Source organism: Canis aureus, chromosome 31 (assembly GCF_053574225.1).
Source record: "Canis aureus isolate CA01 chromosome 31, VMU_Caureus_v.1.0, whole genome shotgun sequence".
Classification (NCBI taxonomy): Eukaryota; Metazoa; Chordata; class Mammalia; order Carnivora; family Canidae; genus Canis; species Canis aureus.
Genome location: NC_135641.1, coordinates 16,491,339 through 16,514,020, shown reverse-complemented (window position 1 = coordinate 16,514,020; position 22,682 = coordinate 16,491,339). Strand labels below are relative to the sequence as shown.

The 22,682-nt window shown below is 42.7% G+C and overlaps 1 protein-coding gene across 2 annotated transcripts in view; it reads left to right on the top strand.

Annotated features, from left to right (window-relative positions):
* The window catches only part of SDHA (succinate dehydrogenase complex flavoprotein subunit A), a 29,244-nt gene extending 11,767 nt beyond the window's left edge, over window positions 1-17,477 (top strand). For both annotated transcript variants that reach the window (XM_077879691.1, XM_077879692.1), the window contains exons 7-15: window positions 479-603; window positions 2,325-2,493; window positions 3,263-3,458; window positions 4,223-4,394; window positions 6,910-7,028; window positions 12,764-12,875; window positions 13,043-13,173; window positions 15,733-15,846; window positions 17,134-17,477. In XM_077879691.1, the coding sequence (XP_077735817.1) occupies window positions 479-603; window positions 2,325-2,493; window positions 3,263-3,458; window positions 4,223-4,394; window positions 6,910-7,028; window positions 12,764-12,875; window positions 13,043-13,173; window positions 15,733-15,846; window positions 17,134-17,220 (1,225 nt within the window). In that variant the 3' untranslated portion in view covers window positions 17,221-17,477. The remainder of the gene's footprint in view (window positions 1-478; window positions 604-2,324; window positions 2,494-3,262; window positions 3,459-4,222; window positions 4,395-6,909; window positions 7,029-12,763; window positions 12,876-13,042; window positions 13,174-15,732; window positions 15,847-17,133) is intronic.
* The last annotated feature ends 5,205 nt before the right edge of the window (window positions 17,478-22,682 follow it).

The following is a 22,682-nucleotide window of genomic DNA, read 5'->3' as shown; positions in this document are numbered from 1 at the left end:
TCTGAAAAGGAGACAATCATAGCACCTGCCTTACTTTGCACCTGGGAGGACCCTTGAAGAAACTGGGGTTGGAGAGTCACATGACATTTTCTGGACTAACCTCTCTTTTGCTTAGTGGGTACTGTGTTTATACCAATTTTCTGGAGTAGTTTGTTCACATGATGAAAATAAGTAAATTCCATTTGATACACTGTTAGTCTTTTATTTTAAGCCTTTAAAAGCATGAATCCATAAACATTACAGCCTTCTGTATTAAAGTAGCACGTGCTTATCAGGGAAGTCACTCAGCACTAAAGTACCAATGAAAGTGCCTTCTCTGTCCCTCAGGCTCCCACCCAGCTGCCCAGGGTAGTGTATACAGACAGCAGCTGTCAGAGTGCTTCTGGGCTGCTCTGTCCACTCTGGTGCCATTAGAAAGGCAGACCTGATGGTTCACTGTGTGTCATGTTCTCTCCATGCTGGCATGTCTGTTTTCCAGAGGTTATGGGCGCACCTACTTCAGCTGCACATCTGCCCACACCAGCACCGGTGACGGCACCGCCATGGTCACCAGGGCAGGCCTTCCCTGCCAGGACTTGGAGTTCGTTCAGTTCCACCCCACAGGTAGGATGGGATTGCCTTCATGGGGTCAGGGATTTTCATGTCTTTTAAGCCCTCCACAGCTCTCAATGCTCCTCGGCAATTCCATACACTGACATGTTCTCAGAGCCCACCTTGTCATTTGCTCAAGGAGATCTTTCCCTGTCTCCCCCAAAGCAGCTTAGGGCACATCTTAACTCTACACCTACACCTGTCATAGAGCCATGACTGTTCAGTATTCCTCTCCCTGACTCAGTGGTCTGCTCCCAGAGGTGGGGGCCAGTACTGCTGTGTTCACAGTGCCTGACGCACAGTAGGACCTGGGCAGTATTTACAAGTGAATGTCCTCACAGCTGTGGGGGATGCTGTTGACGAGATGTGGCATGGGCACAGTCGCTGTAGGGAGGACATCAAGCTGTCCCAGTAGTAGAGTATAAAGCTGAGATGAGCTGTGGCAGACATGACCCCCCCCCCCCAAGATGTTGGTAACTGCCCAGTCATGGACAGATTGAGCTCCTCTTGGGTCCTCAGACAGTTGAGTGTGCAAATGTGGGGTTCAGAAGGGAGGTCTGGGCTGAGGGTGCAGGTCTGGTTTGTTATCCAGAAGTGAATCAGAGAAGGAGAGATGAGTCTCATTCTGGACTTTCTTTCTGATTGCTTTTCTGATCTATCAACTGAGGGACACCACACTTTATGGCAGTACCACCCACCTTGCTACAGAACCAGATCTGTTTTTTCTCTTTGCTCTGTCAGTATATTTTTTCTGATCCCTGACAGATGAAAAATAAAAATGTTTAAGTAGTTTTGCTTCTTTAAGGATTTATTTATTTTTTAAAAATATTTTATTTAGGGACATCTGGGTGGCTCAGTGGTTAAACACCTGCCTTCAGCTCAGGGTGTGATCCTGGAGTCCCGGGATCAAGTCCCACATTAGGCTCCCTGCATAGAGCCTGCTTCTCCTTCTGCCTGTGTCTCTGCCTGTGTGTCTCATGAATAAATAAACAAACAAACAAACAAAAAATATTTTATTTATTCATTTGAGAGACAGAAAAAAAAGCATGAGTGGAGGGGAGAGGCAGAGGCATAGGAGTAGCAGACTCCCTGCAGGGCAGCGAGCCTGATGCCCGGCTCAGTCCCACGACCCTGGGATCACTACCCGAGCTGAAGGCAGACGCCTAACCAATAGATCCAGATTTATATTTATTTATTTGAGAGAGAGAGAGCGCGCGCTTAAGCATAGGGAGAAGCAGACTCCCTGCTGAGCAGGGAGCCCAACGTGGGGCTTGACCCCAGGACCCTGGGATCATGACCTGAACTGAAGTCAGACACTTAACTCATTTGCCCCATTACTGACGATTTTAGATACAAACTTTCCAAACTGTTTTTTTCTACCTCATCACAATTTCTTGGTATAAAACAACATTCTAAAATTAAAAGGAAGCCTGAGATATTTAACACGTACTTGGTTGTGTTGAAAGTTCACACATGGTTGTCATCGAAATATTCAGCCGAGCTATGTCATCACCACGGAGCTGAGCTTTCCCCTCCTGCTGCTTTGTCAGTACTTTTTGTTATCAAAACTTCACTCTTCCTTAACCTTTCCTTTGTCTAACTCTTTTAGGAGCACAATGCCCTTTCCATATCTTTTTCCTTTCCCCAAAAATGTCTTGAAAAAAATTTGCATTTGAAATACAGACCTAGCAATTGTTAGGTTATAAACATCTAATTAAATGGGTTCTTTGCAGGTATATATGGTGCTGGTTGTCTCATTACGGAAGGATGCCGTGGAGAGGGAGGCATTCTCATTAACAGTCAAGGCGAAAGGTTCATGGAGCGATATGCCCCAGTCGCAAAGGACCTGGCATCCAGAGACGTTGTATCTCGGTCCATGACTCTGGAAATCCGTGAAGGCAGGTGTGTCAGAGCGCACATGCATGCATGCACCCCTCCTTTCTCTTTGGTGGCTGTTGTTGGTGTCTGTATTTTAACATGGGCTGATGTGGCTTTTGTGTGTTTCAGCACCCACGCATCATCCCACCCAGCTCTGTGTAGCCTGTGTGTAGTTACCTTTGCTGCCCTGGGACTATCTTTTCATTTTTGATATTGCTCTAAAAACCTATATTTTGGGAAGTTTGGGTGGTTTGATGTGAATCTCAAATCTGGAGATCAGATTTATTGTGGAGCATCATTTGCACATGAGTGTTGTGAGAGAGACGGATATGCTTACAACCTGACGTTAGGATGTGGGCCTTTGATGCTGATTTGGGACCCTGTGTGTGGGCTCTTGTTTGCTGAAGCGTTAGGCTCTTCAGTGCCAGCACTGTCTCACTGTGGTGATGCTTGTCAGATATTTGGTGTTACAGCCTCTAGATACTTTCTATTTGCAGTTAAAGGACTTCTTAATGCATTTATCAAGGAAAACACATTGTAACTTTCTGATACTAGAGTATGAGCCTAGCGACGGCTGGATGTCTGTCCCAGTCCTAGGTGTGTCCCAGCACATACTCCACCCTGGCACATGGTAGGTGCTCAGAAATGAGGTGAGAAATGGATGGCCACAAGTGAGGAGAGATTCTGTACAGCATAAGAACAGTGGAACTTTATATGCTTCAGTGACTTCGTAATCTCATATTTTCTGTAATTATCATTCTTTGCCTCACACCATGATGTCCTTTTCCACCAGAGGCTGTGGCCCCGAAAAAGACCATGTGTACCTGCAGTTGCACCACCTACCGCCCGAGCAGTTGGCCATACGTCTGCCTGGCATTTCAGAGACGGCCATGATCTTTGCCGGTGTGGATGTCACCAAGGAGCCAATCCCCGTCCTTCCCACTGTGCATTATAACATGGGTGGCATTCCCACCAACTACAAGGGGCAGGTGACCAAGCCCAGACCCTTCCATGGTGGGGAATAGGGCAGGAATGATGAGCCCATCTCACAGTTGTCCCTTGCGAGCTCAGTTAGTGAAGACAGATGGTTTCCTCAGAAAGCACTGTGTTGTGTTGGCAACTCCCTTGAGTTGCTGCTGGAGGGCAAAGCGGGGCTCGGGTATATTCCAGGGTTCACATTCACTCTAATAGCGAGCAGTCACTGGTCACTTACTGATCCCTCCATGGTACATAGTCGTGGATGCAATGTCATTTGCAGCTTTTCCCTGTTTAGGATTTATTTTCCTTTATGATCTCTTGTTACTTTTACTGTGACCTTTTAAATTGTGTGCTCTTTATAACCAATACTTTGGAGTGGTTTGCAGTCCACCCAGAGCCTTTTGGTTCTTGACTTTTTTGGCCTTTCCTCAGGCAAGTGGCTGGGGATCTACTCCTCCCTTTATAGATGAATACTATGCTATATGCCCTTCCCTTTGTCTGAATCCAGAGTCCAAGTGTGGAAGTGAGAGGGTCAGTCAGGGGTGGTGAGTGAGGTTTCTAATGAGCAATAGGTGTGGGATTGAAATCACAGGTACTGCCATGTGGGATCCTTTGAGTATCCGGGCACAGATTCAGTTAGAGAGCTCCCTATATACAGAGTGGATCCAGTCCTTACCTGCCCTCCATCCTCTCTGCCCCTGCATGCAGACATCCCCTGCTGGGAAGCAGACGGGTACAAACTGTGCTCCTAAAGTCTTCACTCTTCCTCCTACAGGTTCTGAGGCACGTGAATGGCCAGGATCAGATTGTGCCTGGCCTGTATGCATGCGGGGAGGCCGCCTGCGCCTCGGTGCACGGTGCCAACCGCCTCGGAGCCAACTCGCTCTTGGACTTGGTCGTCTTTGGCCGGGCATGTGCCCTGAGTATCGCAGAGTCCTGCAGACCTGGTATGTGTTTTCTTCAAGTAGCCAGGCTATTTCAGGAGGTGAGAGGTTACCATGTCTTGATTTGTAATTGGAAATTGCCTTAGTGATCCACCTATAAGTAAAGAAACAGTGGGGATCCCTGGGTGGCTCAGCGGTTTAGCGTCTGCCTTCGGCCCAGGGCATGATCCTGCAGTCCCGGGATCAAGTCCCACATCGGGCTCCCTGCATGGAGCCTGCTTCTCCCTCTGCCTGTGTCTCACATGAATAAATAAATAAAATCTTTAAAAAAAGAGAGAGAAAAGAAAGAGATTTCTACAGTAATAGACTTGGGACTCGACACAGGCTAGGTGTGGGTCCTAACAGTTTATGTAGAGGGTAACCTAGTTTTGGTCAGGTATTGTTTTGCAGTTATTATGTTCTCCTTAGAAAAGTCACTATGGGAATTGTTTTGAGGAGAAGTTTATCACACAGTGCTTGCTCAGTATAAATTATTTACTTGCTGTGAAATATTTTAAAGAGTAGGTGTGGGGGCAGCCCGGGTGGCTCAGCGGTTTAGCTCTGACTTCAGCCCAGGGTGTGATCCTGAAGACCAGGGATTGAGTCCCATGTCAGGCTTCCTGCATGGAGCCTGCTTCTCTCTCTGCCTGTCTCTGCCTCTGTGTGTGTGTCTCATGAATAAATAAATAAAATCTTTAAAAAAAAAAAAAGTAGGTGTGAATATATATAAGTTCTCAATATTTATGGAAAAGTAATTTAGGTTCTTAAAAAATATAAATAATCTGTTAAAGGAGAACATAATGCACACAAAACAGAGCATTGGGTCATAGCCCTCCCTTCCGTGATACAGTGGATTTCAGTCTGTGATTCTGTTCTTCTGGCAACTTAAAATAATTTGCTGAGGAAAAAACACTCTGTGCTGGAAGTGTGAGTCCTTCTGTAAATGGGACGCTTACTGTTGCTATGAGCTTCCAGAGGGTCTTCATGTGGGTTACGTTGGCCCATTCGTTCACGACGACATGTTAGGTGAAGACACTGTTCCCCAAGGGAGGGTTGTGGGATCCCTGGGCCCCTCTCTTCCCGTTATGCTTCACTGGTGGTAACTGTTTAGTCTCAGTTGTTCTGTTTTTATCAAACAAAAGTTTTTTTATGGATTTTAACTCTTACTGTCCTACTAGTATATTAGCCCTCAGTATAACAAGCTGCACTCCCCTTTATATCTGCAGTTAGCAGATAATATAACGAAATGGACAGTTATGTTTTCAAACACCTTCTCTCTTGCTCTGACTGCAAGTCCAGGCTAAAAGGCAGAGGTAGGGCCCTGTGCCCATTTTTGCTGCAAAGGCAGGAGTCAAAACCACCTGGTCTGACCCCCAATCTAGTGCTTGTCTCACTGTAATGGTGAAGCCTGAAATAAAATCCCAGGGCAAAGCAGAAAATTCAAAGTTCCCTTTTTTTGGAAATGAGAAAAAGCAAGTTTTATAAGAATATCTTATAATTTAATATCTGAAAGATCAATGCATACTTTAAAAAAATTTTTTTTGACTCAAAAATAAAAGGAACAAATTCCTTGTTCGTGCAACAGCACAAATGGATCTCAGACATATTAAGTTGTATTAATCAGGCTCAAAAGGTTTCATATATTTGACTATTTATATAACATTATGGAAGAGACAAAACTGAGGAATAAGCTGGCTCAGTGGTTGCCATCCAATCCTGGTGGGCCTTGTGCAACTCTGATATCGTATCTTAATTATACTTTTAAAAACAAAGGGAAGGAAAAACACTATTACTTTTAAAATGTGAATATTTTAAACATTCTGTACCCTAATTATGTACCCTAAATGGGTACCCCAAGTAATCACTTTTCTAATACATTACAAACAAAAGCAGAAGAAACCACAGCTGGCCTGGAAGAGCTGGGGTGGTTTGCATGATAGACCAGTGCCCTCACTCCTTGTAGAGAGCTACTGTGAGCAACCCTACTTTGCCTGCAAATCCTTGTTTCCTCATTTCATACCTTGTGCCCATATTACCTATGGAAGAAAATTCATTTCAAACCATGTCATTAAAAAAACAACATCTTTAAAAGTTTTCAAAACATTTATCTTTTTAGAAGTCAGAAAAGCATATCTTGAGGTTTAGTTAAGCAAGTACAAGGGCCCGAATCAGCAGGAGACTTTTAAACATGCCTGGCCAGGCCCTCCCTCTCCCTTGAATGAGAACCACCATTGGTAGGGGTGAGGTGTTTTGGCAGAATTGTTGGAAACTGCTCACTATTCTGAAGGTCAGTTTTCCCTTCAATAGAGTAATAATGCCAGGTTTCTTTGCATAAATCTAATTTTTTAACTTAGGAATGGATTCTGATTTGTTCATAGATTTCATATTGGATACCTACTCTTTGCCAGAAATTTTGTTTTTAAGTTTGCTCTTTGGCCCCAAGTCAGTATGTGGTTCTTTAGGGTTAGGGCAGTCCAGATTATGTGTATGTTTTCCAAACTCCAATAAATTCTCACTTTTTGTCTGTGTGTTTTTTAAGGAGATAAAATTCCCCCGATTAAACCAAATGCCGGGGAAGAGTCTGTCATGAATCTTGACAAACTGAGATTTGCCAATGGAAGTGTAAGAACATCTGAACTACGACTCAACATGCAGAAGGTAAGCCCTGCACACGCTCTGGAGTGTGCAGGCTGTGTGTCCATAGCCTTATGCTGGGCTCAGAGCGAACAGCAAAAGGACATGTTCTACACAGCAAGCTGGAGGTAGCAGCCCAGAGCAGACACTGCAGTTGTCTATGTCCCAGGTTGTTTGCATGCGGCTTCCCTTCTCAGACCCTTTCTGCTGTCAAGTGTCCATCAAAGTCTAGAGTGGGAGGGATAGTGGAAGATCTGAGAAGCTCCGTTCCCAGCTGGGAGCTTCCTTGCAGTTAATCCTACCACCACAGCCAGCTTCTAGCAACTCTAGGTGATGTCTTTGAGCTGGTGCATTGAAGCCCCTAAATAAAATCGGGAGGAAAGGGGAGCATAGGTGAGACATACATGAGACAGTCAACACTCCATTATAAAACAGGCTTTATGTTAGATGAATTTTCCCTACTGCAGGCTAACAAGTGTTCTGGGCACATTTAAGGTCAGCTAAGTGAATATTCAGTAAGTTAAAGGTGTATTAAATACATTTCTGACTTACACCATTTTTAACTTTCATTGGGACATAACCCCATCAGAAGTCAAAGATCTGTATGTGCCTCGTAATCTGTGCACTGGTTATTGTCAGAATATTTACTTTCTAGATCAGCACATCTGATGGGCTGTTCTCTGAGGATAGGAACATGTGTCTTTGACCACATGTAAAGAACTAAATCTGCATTTTATTCAGCTTCGATGTAATATAAAGCACTACATGTGGCTACTGCATTGGATAATGCAGGGTTAGAGCAATAAAAAAAGTATGTAAGACAGCTAGGGATCACCAGATTCTTCTAATACAGGGATTCTTGGTCCACAAATGAGATCTCTGTCCAGTTGAAGTCATTTGCAAGATTTCTGTGGAGACGTTTTCCGAAAAGAGGAAGTCCCTTTTAGTTCTATCCTGAAGCGTCCAGTGGCACAAACTCTAATCATCAAAAGAAAAAAGTTGCATACTGCATACTTCTGTAGGAACTTCAGAGAAGTTCTGGGCTTTAGGGAAACTTCCTGGAAAGGTAAGGCGAATAGCGCGAGTGAAAGGCAGAGGTTTGTTTTAGGAAACCAGCCAAGAGGAACTGAGCAGAACTTTTGCAGGGTATTGATACCGGGGAATGGCCACCAGCTACGACAGATATAATCCTTGCACTATATAGTAGGAAATTCTATTTGGGTGTGGAAATGATGAACCCATGATATTTTGAAATGGGAAGTCCTAGAAACATTTCCACCAAGTAAGGCACATACAGATCTTTGACTTCTGATGGGGTTATGTCCCAATGAAAGTTAAAAATGGTGTAAGTCAGAAATGTATTTAATACACCTTTAACTTACTGAATATTCACTTAGCTGACCTTAAATGTGCCCAGAACACTTGTTAGCCTGCAGTAGGGAAAATTCATCTAACATAAAGCCTGTTTTATAACAGAGTGTTGACTGTCTCATGTAATTTATCGAATACTGTACTCAAAGTGAAAAACAATGATTGTATGAGTGCAGATGGTTGTTTACCCTCGGGATCTAGTGGGAGCTACAGCTGCTGCCACTGCCTGGAGTCATATGAGAGGGTATGTTGCTGCACAGTACTAGCCTGGGAGAAGATGAAAATTCACAATGCAGTGTCTCTGAATTGCAGATCACTTTTGCACCATCGTAAAGCTCAAAAATCGTAAGTCAAACTCTTCTAGATTAGGGACCATCTAAACTGTTACCTGCTGTGTGCCAGGCAGTCTTCTAGATGCCCCAGTCATCTGAAGAGAATAAAAAACGCTGCCCTCTTGGAATGTGCACTTGAGTTGGAGGACTAGTTTTTCTGATTTCCAGTTGATACTGTGAGTGATAGAAATCAGTTATGTATTGAAAAGGAGTGGACAAGTATCATTACTTACAGATACAATTAAAAATCTCAAGGCAATAAGTGAGAAACTCATAAAAACAAGAATGGAGATATCTGTATAAAAGATTCAAAAGTAGCTTTCCAACATGCCTGCAATAATCCATTAGAAAATCATCTCATTCACAGTGCAAACCAAAAGTTTAAAATGCCTTGAATAAACCTAACCCTAAAGAGTATGAAAAGATGAGCACTGAAGAATATAAAAGAATGTTTTAACTAACATTTACTAGATTCTAAGATAGTTTTTTCCATTTCCTTATCCTGAAAGGCCAGAACATTTGATAGTGTGCATTACAATTTTAAACTTATGTATCATTGTGGGGCACCTGGGTGGCTCAGTCTGTTAAGTATCTGCCTTTGGCTCAGGTCATGATCTCAAGGTCCTGGGATTGAGCCCCATGGAAGGCTCTCTGCTCAGCAGGGAGCTTCCCTCTCTCTCTCTCTCTGCCCCTCCTCTCTTTCTTCCTTTCAAATAAATAAAATCTTTAAAAATAAAATTATGTATCATTCTAAAGAAATAGATGAGATGTCTGTTAAATGGAACTAAATCAGTGAGCTATGTTAGTCTATGGTAGAGATGAGTGGCAAAAAGTTGAGTCTAGGAGTAGGCCCAGGCACACGCTGTGATTGAGCATGAGATAAAGGGGTTTTTTAAGAGCCATGAAAAGTTATTCAGTAAGTGATAGGAAATAAAGGTAGATCCTAAAATAAATTTCAGTTTATTTAATATCTTTATTGCATAAACAATACAACCATATAGGAATTTGACATATGAGAGGTATTTACAAGATTAACCAGAAGCTCTCTTTTTCCTCTTCTTCATGACCCTCCACCCCATGCTCACTGCTGACCACCTACCTCATTATCTCAACACTTCTTAGTTTCTGTCACCAAGGGGTCATCTGCTGGCTCTTAGAACATTTACCACTGGATCTCAAGAGTGGGGCAAGACCATAGGAGCTGCTGTCTCCTTGGGAATTTGAAGATGGAGCCCTTATGCTCTTTTGCCCACCATTCAGTATGCTAACCCTCAAGAGTAAGTCCGCTTGGAATCACAGATCCTGGCTGAGTTCCACAAACTGCCTTCCCTAATTGGAAAATATTCCACTTTAACTAACACATATGGATCTAAAATGTGTACTTAATGGCAACATAGAAGCATTTTTTTAAAGCTTTGGTCAAAACTTCATTTTAACTTCGATTTATGATAAAATTCTCAAGGAAGCAGGTATAGAGGGGATGTACCTCAATGTAATAAAGGCCTTATATGACAAGTCTGCAGCTAGGGTCATACTCAGTGGTGAAAAGATGAAAGCTTTCTCATCACAGGAACAAGACAAGGGTGTTCAGTCTCACCACTTTATTCAACACAGCACTGGAAGTCCTGGCTAGAGCAGTCAGGCAGGAAAGAGAAATAAAGCCATCCAAAATGGGAAGGAAGAAGTAAACGTCACTATTTACAGATGTATCAAATCACATATGACACTGACACAGACCCCACAAAAAAACTTAATACAAATTAGTGAATTCAGTAAAGTTGAAAGGTGCAAAGTCAATACATAAAAACTGTTTCTGAATGCTCTGAAAGAGAAATTAAGAAAGCAATCCCATTTCCAATTGCATCAAAAAGAATAAAATACGTAGGAATAAATTTAATCAGGGAGGGGAAAAATATATACACCGAAAATTCTAAAACATTAATGAATAATGTTGAAGATACAAGTAAGTGGGAAGATATTCCGTGCTTGTAGGTTGGAAGAGTGAATATTATTAAAATTTCCATATTTCCTGAAGGAATCCACAGACTCCGTGCAACCTTTATTAAAATTCCAATGGCATTTTTTACATAAATAGAACAAAGAATCCTATATTTGTATGGAACCACAAAAGAACCCGAATAGCCAGAGCAATCCTGAGAGAAAGACAAAGCTGGAGGCATTTCTCTCTCCCTGATTTGAAACTCTATTACAAAGATATAGTAATCAAAACAATAAAGTATTGACCTAAAAGCAGACCTGGAGATCAATGAAATGGAATCGAGCCCATAAATAAACCTATGTAAATATGGTTAATTAATTTACAACAAAAGAAGAATATATGATGGGAGGAAAACCATCTCTTTAATGGTGCTGGGAAAACTGAACAAGCCGCACACAAACAAACACATCTAGATCACCGTCTTGCACCATACACGGAAACTAATTCAGTGGGTTCAAGGCTTGAATATGAGACCTGAAACCCATAAAACTCCTAGAAAACATCGGCAGTAAGCACCTCATCGTGGTCTTGGCGCTGAGTTTTTGATTTGGCACCAAGAGCAAGGGCAGCAAAAGTAAAGATAAACTATTGACCACATCATAGTAAAAAGCTTCTGCAGCAAAGGAAACCAACAAAATGAAAAGGCAGCGTACAGAATGAGAATAAATATATGCAGATCATGTATCTGGTAAGGGACTAAAATCCCAAAATATGTAAAGAACTCTTACAACTCAATAGCATAAAAACAATATAATAAATGGACAGAGGATATAAACAGACATTTCTCCAAAGAAGGCATACACATGGCCAACAGATACATGAAAAGATCCTCAACATCACTGATCATCTGGGAAATGCTGATCAGAACCACATGAGGTATCATTTCACACCTATCAGAGATGGTTAGTATCAAAAAGACAAGAAACACAAATGTTACATTGGCAAGGATATGGAGAAAGGGGAGCCCTCCTGCACAGTTTGAGGGAATGGAGATTCGTGTAGCCATTATGGAAAACGGTATGGAGGTTCCCCCCAAAAAATTAAAAATAGAACTACTGTATGATCCAACAAATCCACTTCTGTGTGTTTATCCAAAGGAACTGAAAACACTAATTCCAAAAGATACCTGTACTTCCAATCTATTATAGCCACGATATTAAAATAGCCTAGATGCCTATTGGTGGATGAATGGGTAATGAGGATGTGTGTGTATGTTACATATACTTTATATATGGCATATGTTTTATATATAAATAATTATTGAGGCATAAAAAATGAACTCTTGCCGTTTGTGACACCATGGGTGGGCATAGAGGGCATTATGCTCAGTGAAATAAGTCAAAAACAATACCTTATGATCCTACTTATATGTAGAATCTTAAAAAACAAAACAAGAAATTGAGCTCATAGAACAGATTGATGGTTGCCAGAGATGGGGAGTGGGTGAAAGGAGACAAAAGGTACAAGCCTCCAATTAAAATTAAATTAAGTCCTGGGGCTTGTAGTGTATAGCATGGCAATTATAGTTAATAACACTTAATTACATCTTTGAAGGTTGCTAAGAAAGTAGATTTTAAAAGTTCTCATGGAAGAAAGAACAAACTTCATTATAAAATTCAGAGTAATGGATGCCTGGCTGGCCCAGTCAGTAGAATGCATGACTCTTGATGTTAGGATTGTGAATCCAAGGCCCACATTGGGCCAAGAGCTGGCTTGCTTACATACTTACTTACATACATACATACATACATACATACATAAAATTGAGAGTCATAGATTCATTCTGAATTTCATAGGTTTTAAATTTAATTTACATAAATATTTTATAAAAAGTGAAATGCAGGGGTGCCTGGCTGGTTCAGTCAGTGCAGCATGCGACTCTTGATCTTATTAGAGTTGTGAGTTTGAGCCTCCCATTGGGTGTAGAGATTACTTAAAAATAAAATCTTAAAAAAATAAAAATGAAATGCGTAAGAAAAAAGCTAAAGGGTTTACCAGTTTTAGTCCTAGCTGCTTCATGTGAATTAAAGATTGACAAATGGTATTTTATGTTCCAGTCGATGCAGAGTCATGCTGCTGTGTTCCGTGTGGGAAGTGTGTTACAGGAAGGCTGTGAGAAAATCAGCCAGCTCTATGGAGACCTAAAGCATCTGAAGACATTTGACCGAGGTGAGCATTCCATGGGGCCCTGCACACAGTTGGGCTGCTGGATATTTGCAAGACAGACTGCCTCAGAGCCCTGTCTGTCCCAGTGCGGAATTCACTCTGCCCACAGCTGCAGCCTGGAGGACCCAGTTAACTGGATCCTATCTCATGAGTACTCGGTGTGTCCCTAGGAATGGTCTGGAACACCGACCTGGTAGAGACCCTGGAGCTGCAGAACCTGATGCTCTGTGCACTTCAGACCATTTATGGAGCAGAGGCCCGGAAGGAGTCACGTGGCGCTCACGCCAGGGAAGATTACAAGGTGTGCCCTGACCACGTACCCCTGTGCACATCATGCCTTCTGTCCACTGGCATTGCTCAGCCCCTATCCCTGCATTTTCTCTACATTTCACTTCATTTTCCCACGAGTAAATTGAAAAAAAATGCCTTTTTTTTTTTTTTTTTGCCTGATAACTTTCATGCTTTGGTATCACTGTGTTTAGTATCAGCATGACCTTTTTCTTGCCTCAGATCGGCATTTGCTGCTGCCAGTAGCAGCATCTCTAAGCAAAACACACCTGACTTACCAGATCAAAGATTAGTATGCAGTCTGAGTACTATAGCCAGAAAATAGTAAAATGAGAGATAAATCATTATTTGAGACCTGACTTCATTTTGGGTCACTTTTTAAAAATGATCTGTTTTGTTGTTGTTGTTTTTTTTAAGATTTTATTTCTTTTTGAGAGAGAAAGAACACAAGCTGGGGGTGAGGAGGAAGAGCAGAGGGAGAGGGAGAAGCAGCCACCCAGGTGCCCCATAAATTACATGATTTTTATGCAGAGTACAGTTCAGATTCTTCCAGAACAGAGACTCAGCGTATGACAGGAAAATGGGAAGGAAATAGGCACTTGAGGCCAAATACAACTTCAGGATGCAACATCAGCAAGGCCTGAGCCGCTTTCCAGACACACAGGCTCTGGCCCAGGACCAGGTGATGTTGCTGGTAGCAGCCTCGTCCATCAGCAGGACAGAAGCACATGGGGAAATTGGCTACAGGAAGAGGATTAGGTTCTGATTTACAGTGAAATTCTGTTAATTTGCCCTCCACCGACTGGAGCTGGATTAAAGTAAGATTGACTAAGTGCATTCGTCATGAGTACTGAGGACCAGAAGCTTCTCCAGGCTGCAGGTGGGTTGGGTGTTCCTATGGCAAGAAACAGCCAACTCGTTTCATTGAGTCACAGCAGAGATGCAGGTGGAAGCTGCTCCCCCTGGGAGAGCTTACCCCAACGGATATGTTTCCAGATAAGGGAAGGTGCCCCACTTGCTCCCAGGTGAGAGGTCTTGCCTCTGTGCACCTCCACACTTGCCTCTCTCAGCAGAAACAGCCAAGTGTTTGAACCTTTTGTTTTTTTTAATTTATTCATTTATTTTTATAGAAAGCATCTTTTTTTATACTTTCATGGTTTTTTTTTATTTTAATCAATTATTTATTTATTTTTAAGATTTTATTTATTTATTCATGAGAGACACAGAGAGATAGGCAGAGACATAGGCAGAGGGAGAAGCAGGCTCCATTCAGGGAGCCCGATATGGGACTTGATTCTGGAACTCCAGAATCACGCTCTGGGCCAAAGGCAAGCACTCAACCGCTAAAGCCCCCCAAGGCGTCCCATATTGTTACTTTTTTTTATTTAAATTTTAGGTAGTTGACATACAGTGCAATATTAGTTTCTGGAGTAGAATTTGGTGACTCATCACTTACATACAACATTCAGTGCTCATCACAAGTATCCTCCTTAATGCCTGTCCTCCACCCACCTCCCTCAATCAACCCTCAGTTTGTTATTATTTTTAAATTTTATTTTTAAGTAATCTCTATACCCAACATGAGACTGAAGCTCAACCCTGAAATCAAGAGTCTCATGCTCTACTCACTGAGTCAGCCAGGCGCCCCTGGTTTTTAATTTAAGTGGCTCTTGTATGTCTTACTCATTACCATGTGTAGTATTCAGCTTCTTTTTAAGCGTTTTTTAACAAAATTTTAACATAATTGCTAGAACTGAAATATTTGAATGAAAAAAACTGAAAGAGAAATTAAAGTCACCCAGAATACAAAGAGACAAAATATTTGTTGAACTTTTAAGTGCATGAAAGATGAGGCTAATTTCTGTAGCCACCCCCCTAGTAGTAAAAATGGAGCTCTGGGCTCACAGTGATGCTGAAGACCCACTGCCTAGCTCTGTGGCCTCAAGCGGGTCCTTCCCTGGTTGGGACTCGTGCTATGGAGACTCTGGAACGGGAGCCCAGGGTGGACGGGCACTCGGAGGATGTATCACAGGTCTCATCTCTCCATCCCACCTGTGTCTGGAACTTAATTGCACTGTGTTTCTTACTGTGTGTTCTCTTAGGTCAGATATACACAAAATGGTTTTTCATTAGGGATTGTACACAAGAAGGGACATGGGTTGAAAAGTGGACTAGGAGCACCTGGGTGGCTTAGTTGGTAAACCATCTGCCTTCAGCTCAGGTCATGATCTTAGGATCGAGCCCTGTGTCTTCCTGCCCAGCAAGGAGTCTGCTTCTACCTGCAGCTCCCCCTGCTTGTGTTCTCTTGCTCACCCTCTCTGTTGAATAAATAAAATCTTAAAAAGAAAAATGGACTAGGAATGCCAGCTCTCTGTGAACAAGTTCTGCTTGGGACACTGGATACCTCTGTGTTGAGTGGGATCCAGGGGATTCACATCAGACTAGTCTCTCATGTATCATTTTAATGAGTTTGCCATGTTTTCCAGTTATATTGCCCTATTAGAGAAATAAGAAATTTGAAGTGTATTTGTTGATGGTATTTTCTGAAATAAACTAATTTCCCTGGCCTCAGGTGCGGATTGACGAGTATGATTACTCTAAGCCCATCCAGGGACAGCAGAAGAAGCCGTTTGAGGAGCACTGGAGAAAGCACACCCTTTCCTACGTCGATATCAAGACTGGGAAGGTATGTGGGGAACGTGTCCTGCTCACGGATGCACTAATGACTGTGCCGTCCCATATATTCTAGAGTACAACTTATGATGGGCTGGGAGAAGCAACATGGATTTAAGTCCCTGTTGGCAGACCTGAGACACTACTGAAAAGGACTCTTGTTGGGCTTCTCTTGGAAACAGAATCCAGTGTGGATGGGTGGTTTAGAAGTGCTGGTCTTCCACAGTTGTAGCACCTGGCAGGGAGTGCCCAAGGCTTGGTGGCAGGGGAGAGGATGATTCTGGAGCCCAATGAGAGCAGGTCGTGGGGTGGGGGCAAGGTGGGGGGCATTGGCTGGACCATCTGGAGGCAGCCTCAGGGAACACGGAGTATGCTGTGTAGCCCACAGCATGGGCCCAGCACAGAGCAAGCAGAGGAGGGGGTGCAGTGGGCAGAGTCCTGGGACAGCCAGCTTAGGTTGCAGTAGAGCCTCACAGTCTTATTCCACCAAAGCATAACTCATCCATTTGCCATTTCTGCTGGACATTAAGAATCAGAACTAAGATATAAAGTGTTACTTGAGCTTTTCAGACTTGTAAGGGAGAGTCTTAATCATTTATGTGAGTCTACAGAAATAACGTGCTTTGCTGCCATCACTTAATACAGAGAGCCTAGTGTGTCTGTTATTTCAAGTAGGCAGTAACTTTCATAATTTTGCGTGAAGGCTATTTTCTGACAGTGTATAGAAAGAAATGAGACTTTCTCTCGGTACAGCCCTGTTTTTAGTAATGTTCAAGGGTTTTTGAAAGTATTAAAGAAACTTTTAGCAAGTAGAAAAATAAACAAAAGCCATGTTTGTAAGCTCACCAGTCAGAGATATCCTTCATTATCATTCTGAAATATTTCCTTCAGGTTTTGCATGTATACATACACTTTTCCTGATACGCAGGTATATAAATACAAATAGAAAAACTTTTGGTAAATACAGGGTTTAAGCATAATTAAAGAATGATAATATATGCAAGGTTTCACTTCTTGAGCATTTGTGTAAAGCATCAAGAATTTTATACATTGTTATTTTAGTTGCTGTATTTCATTACATGGAGTTACCATAATTTACATACCTGGTCCCCTATTGTACGTTTAGGTCATTTTTGAGTTTGTTACTGAAAAATACTCCACAATGAGTATTTGTGATTTTAAGTTCCTGAAATTTGTCTACAAATAACTTTTATAGTGAATTTTTCAAAAAATATACAAGCGAATACTGTTTTTATGTTTTTCCACAAATTTTAACTTACTGTAGATTCTTCTTTTTAAGGTCTCATTGGAATATAGACCTGTGATCGACAGAACTTTAAATGAGGCTGACTGTGCCACGGTCCCTCCAGCCATTCGCTCCTACTGATGAGACCAGAGTTGACCAGCTTTTGTAATTATGTATAATAGCTCATGCGTGTGTTCATATCCTAATTACCTTTTTAAAATCCTGTACTCAAGTGAATAAGGAGTGTCATTGGAATAGAGATCATCTACCCGGTAGCCAGAAGCTTGCTAGTAATCAACAGCCAGGAAGTGTGAATGAAGCTTACCTTTTGCTTCATCATCCTTGTGAAATAATAAAACTGGGCATGATTCTTAAATAAAGCATAAATTACAAACTTCTATTTCCAAGTCCATTTAAGAACTTGTACTATTTGACTTGAGGCATGTTGTTGACCTGAAAGATCAATATCCAGAAATTTTGTTGTGTAGTTAAGTAAAAATGACTTTTGGTGCTGACAGCACATGAAGAAAACAAGCATCTCCTCCTTGTTCTTAGTAAGCAAATGGTTTAATATGTGAACATGCATCCTAAGGTATTGAAGTCACCAGGTACTAAAGGAAATAGATGAGACGTACAAGGATTTCTTCCTTCTCTGCTTGCTTTCCAGTGCTGCTCAGAGGTCCCTTTCCTACACAGTACTCATCATCTCTGGGCTGGCTTCTGTAGAATCCAGTCCACTTGCACATAGAGGCATTGATTTTACTGGCTGTTTCTCCGCTTTAGGAACTGTCTTGTAAATATGTAAAACATTCACGTTTTTTCAGAGTCTGTCATATTTAGAGCTAACCTTGATTGTCTCTGCATCCCCTCCCCCATAGCACTCACTTTAGTTATCTTCCTAGCGAGTGTTTTAAGAGAAAAAAAAGCAAATCTGTATTTGCATTATGATGTATTGACTATTGTGCACACCATGTCTGCATATCCTTTTTTTTTTTTAAGATTTTTTATTTATTTATTCATGAGACACGAGAGACGGAGAGAGAGAGGTAGAGACACAGGCAGAGGGAGAAACAGGCTCCATGCAGGGAGCCTGACGTGGGACTTGATCCTGGGTCTCCAGGATCAGGCTCTGGGCTGAAGGCGGTGCTAAACCACTGAGCCACCCAGGCTGCCCATGTCTGCATATCTTATCATCAGTAAGTCTTCTTCCTTTAGCTGCATGAATGTACCTTACCGTCCAGTGGTGGACATTTGTGTTCTTTCCAGTATTACAGACACCACAATGAGTAATTTTGTGGGTGAAGTCCTTTTCTTTGAGGTGGAGTCCTAGAATTGCTATGCAATGCACATGTCATTCTGTTAGATGTTCCCAAATTCTGTTTCCCAAATTCTCTTGTGTTGGAGAAGAGTCACTATTTCCCATGGCTTTGCAAAGAAAGTATGATGGCAAGTGTTTGGATGTCTGCCAATCACATAATGAGAAATTTTATCTTAGTATAGCTTTTCTCTTTTTCTTTCTTTCCTTGGTGGGGGTTAGCATTTTTCACAGTTCTTTTGAGGTATGATTGGCAGAGGTAATAAACGCATTCACTAGCCTGAGTTTCTGGCCCCTTTGTAATCTCCCTCCTTTATCCACAGCAGTGCACAGGGAACCACTGATCTACTTTCCATCATTAGAGATGAGCTCACGTGCTCCAAAGTACATATAAATGGAACCATACAGCATGCACTCTTTGATGTTGATTTTGTTGGTTCATTCACATTGCTGCACAAGCAAGAGGATGGGTGTGTTCGTGGCTTGAGGGCTGCATCCAGGTGTCAGCTCCTGGCTCTACTCTACCACTACCACCAGAGAGAGACCCTGAGCAGAATCACAGGTGCTTGGGGCAAGAAGGTACAGGTCTGGTGAGTGCTGGGGGAGTTCCAGACCATGCAGCATCGAGTGTCTGCAACCCAGCTGCAGATCAAATGGTGACTGTCACAAGAGGAGAGTGTCATTTCAAGTGGCATTAGAACATAGAACTTCTGAGTTTACAGTTTCAGTAAACTTTAAGGATAAATGAAACCACTAAGAAAGCCTATGTTTCATCAGCAGTCTTACTGTTACTAGGGATATTGGTGTTCATACTTTGAAATTGTGTAGTGTAAGTTAAAGCTAGTAATAAGTATAAACTCTTCTTTGTTCCTTTATATATATATTTTTGTTATTTTTAAAAGATTTTATTTATTTGAGATTGAGAAATCACTAGTTGGAGGGGCAGAGGGAGAGGGAGAAGCAGACTCTCCACCAAGCAGGGAACCCAACGCAGGGCTCAATCCCGGGACCCCTATATCATGACCTGAGCCAAGGCAGACACTTAACCAACTAAGCCACCCAGACACCCCTTCTCTGTTCTTTTTAAAACACACACACACACACACACACACACACACACACACACACACTGCCCCTCTCTGCCCCAGTAGCAGTGGGCTCTAAGCACCCTGATTGTGGGGTCTGCTTACCACTGCCCTCTCTCCCCCATAGCCACAGATTGACTATATTAAAAACATTAGTATGTTCATTTATAATGATAGTTTAAAAACTCAGCCAACACTGAGCAAACAATCACTTTTGGAAGTTACTAGGGCACTAACTACTAATACTGAAAATGGACAATTAGAGGAAAATAGTGAAATGGTTATCCTGCCTTTAATCCACAAATTGCCATTCAGGATAACCTAGTTGATTAGGAAAAGTATTTTATGGATAATAAAATAGATAAAGGAGTAAGGAATGATAGCATCTAAAGACCCTGTTTCTGCTATCCCCAGTGTGGTTCTGGAAATGCATGTGGATCAGAGTTGCCTGGAAGGATTGTTGAATAATTCCTGACCCCATCCCAGGACTTCTGGTTCAGCAGGTCCTGGGGTTGGGCCTGAGAATCTGCATGTGTAGTATGTTCAGGGCCCACCCTTTGAAAACCACCTGTTTGGGGTGATGTGGTCAACAAACATGGAGATGATTTTCAGAAGATAACAGGTGGAGAGATGACTGACAACTTCAGACCTCCATGCTAACCAGTAGATGAAACAGCGTGCCAAAGAATATTGCAGAAGTGGAAGTATAAATATGGGCATCTAAACATCATTTAAGTGTTAGGACAATGAATGAAAAGCTGGCAAAGGCAGGTACCTGAAGCATAATTAGATGACAGAAGGGCTGATTGGTTTCAAAGAAGTAACTGAGGCCCTGGCTTCCTTATATCTGCTACTTTTCAACCAAAAGTCAACCTGTGGACCATTTTTATGAACATTCTGAAACCAAGAAAATCACGGGAGTAGGTCTGGAAATACAAGTTCCTATGGGACAGAATATTTCATACTGGTAATATGGGTTTTTTTTTTTGTTTGTTTGTTTTATTCATGAGAGACAGGCAGAGATGTAGGCAGAGTGAGAAGCAGGCTCCATGCAGAGACCCCAATGTGGGACTCTATTCCGGGATTGCTGGATCATGCCCTGAGCTGAAGGCAGAAGCTCAACTGCTGAGCCACCCAGGCATCTCTGTACTGGAAATATTTTGTACAATGTATATTCAAGGTTCTAAGAGAACCCACATGTTAGGGGAATTTACAGAGCAGAGAAATTTTTTTTAAATGTGCATCAAGGTAAAAAACTAGAATACTATCCAGAGAGATGTGGTTAATTTCTAATATGGATCAAAAGCAAAAAATTAAGATACAGTACAGTACTCTTCAACTGTCCATAGCATTAGCCATAGCCACATAGCTATTTAAGCTCACCAAAATTACATAAAACTTAAAATTACATTCCCTAGTCCCCTTGATCCATTTCAAGTGGTCAGTAGCTACATGTGGCAAGTGGCTGCCACACTGGACAGCAGAGCAGTCGGATTGTTGCAGAAAGTTCTGTTCACCAACAGCAGTATACACAGTCACTAGTGTATTAAACAGCACCTATGATAAATTGGCCACTACCTAATATAAAACCTGAGTTAAATAAAAAGTGGTCAGTCATTCTCTTTCATACTGAATTCTGACAATATTGGTTGGAAAGGAGGCGGAGGCCGGGGCACAGCTGGCTCCATCCCCTAGAATTCTGCACCAGAGTCTGTAAAAGGGAAGTGACAGAGAAGGTCTCTAGCGTGTAAATGTCACAGTACAAGTCATTGGTGGTCTTGATGAGAAAATAAGGCACAAATGACAACTCAATGTGCCTTCAGAGGGAAAGCTGTTAGGGTGGATACATACAAAGTGTGTGTGTGTGCGTGCGCCCATGCACACATTCACACACACAAAAGAATGGACATATAACTTACTTGGTCATCCCATTTGTTTAACATTTGAGAGTTCACTATATGCCAAAGACATACGATGAACAAGAGGGTAGACTATGAAGTGTTAGGAATGCTAGCACCCAGAAATAGCCAATGTTTAAAAAGTTCTAAGGGTAATAAAAGGCATTTTCCAACTGGCCCAACATTAGATACATTATGTGCTAACGTTAATGGGAGGAAGAGAGCAGTGTTGTCTTTCAGTTTCTCTCCTCTCCCATCCAGGAGCACCATCTACTTGGAAAGCTTAGAACAGACCTGGTTAAGAGGGAACTGAATCCCAAGATAGGCGAGGGGATAGTGGCAAGTACATTAATACTTTAAGCGATTGAGTCTGTAGAACTAGGCAGGGGCTAGGCTGCATCTTTCTGCTGGCGAGGAGACGGTCTCCCCTGTGGCTGCGCATCTCTGCCATGAGGCCACAGGACTCCAGGCAACACCGTCCCCACCAATGGCAGCAATTCACTGAGAGGACCCCAAGGCTTAGGCCTGCCCTAGCAGTATGGCCCAGGTGCTGTGCCCCACCCGACCTGTTCCATGCAGACAGTTGGAGCCAGTGGCTCATTAGAAATCAGGGCTGAGGGATCCCTGGGTGGCGCAGCGGTTTAGTGCCTGCCTTTGGCCCAGAGCACGATCCTGGAGACCCGGGATCGAATCCCACGTCGGGCTCCCAGTGCATGGAGCCTGCTTCTCCCTCTGCCTGTGTTTCTGCCTCTCTCTGCCTCTCTCTGTGACTATCATAAATAAATAAAAATTTATAAAAAAAAAATGAATGTTTAGAAAAAAAAAAAAAAGAAATCAGGGCTGAGGTGAAGGGAAGGACTGCACCAGCTAGTGTCTCTGAAGAAGCCTTCTAGAATCATCTGTACCTTAGTGAGTTACATTGTTGGGGGCAGGGCAGGATTGTCTTTAAGCCTTCGTTTCCTACTACTTAATCTCCCTTTTAAGAGTCAGCCTTGCCCCACAGGATGACTCCGGGAAGCACACGGAGGCCTGGGCTACAGCTCCTTGCCTGTTGACCAGGCCCACCATGGTTTTCTGGTCAGGAATTTGTGTACTTTGCAGCTGATGGCCGTGAGGTGCTGGCCTGAGGACCCCACGAAGTCCCTGAGTCACGAGGGTGCGGTGTGACCCTGTGGGCCCCGCTGGCCACGGGAAAGGAGTGTGGCTTGGCCTTCCAGGGCAGACAGCACACAGCGACACCCGTGACCCGGCCCCGCCCGCCGGGTGGTGTCTTGGAAGTCACCCCGCGAAGTGCGCGGCAGAATC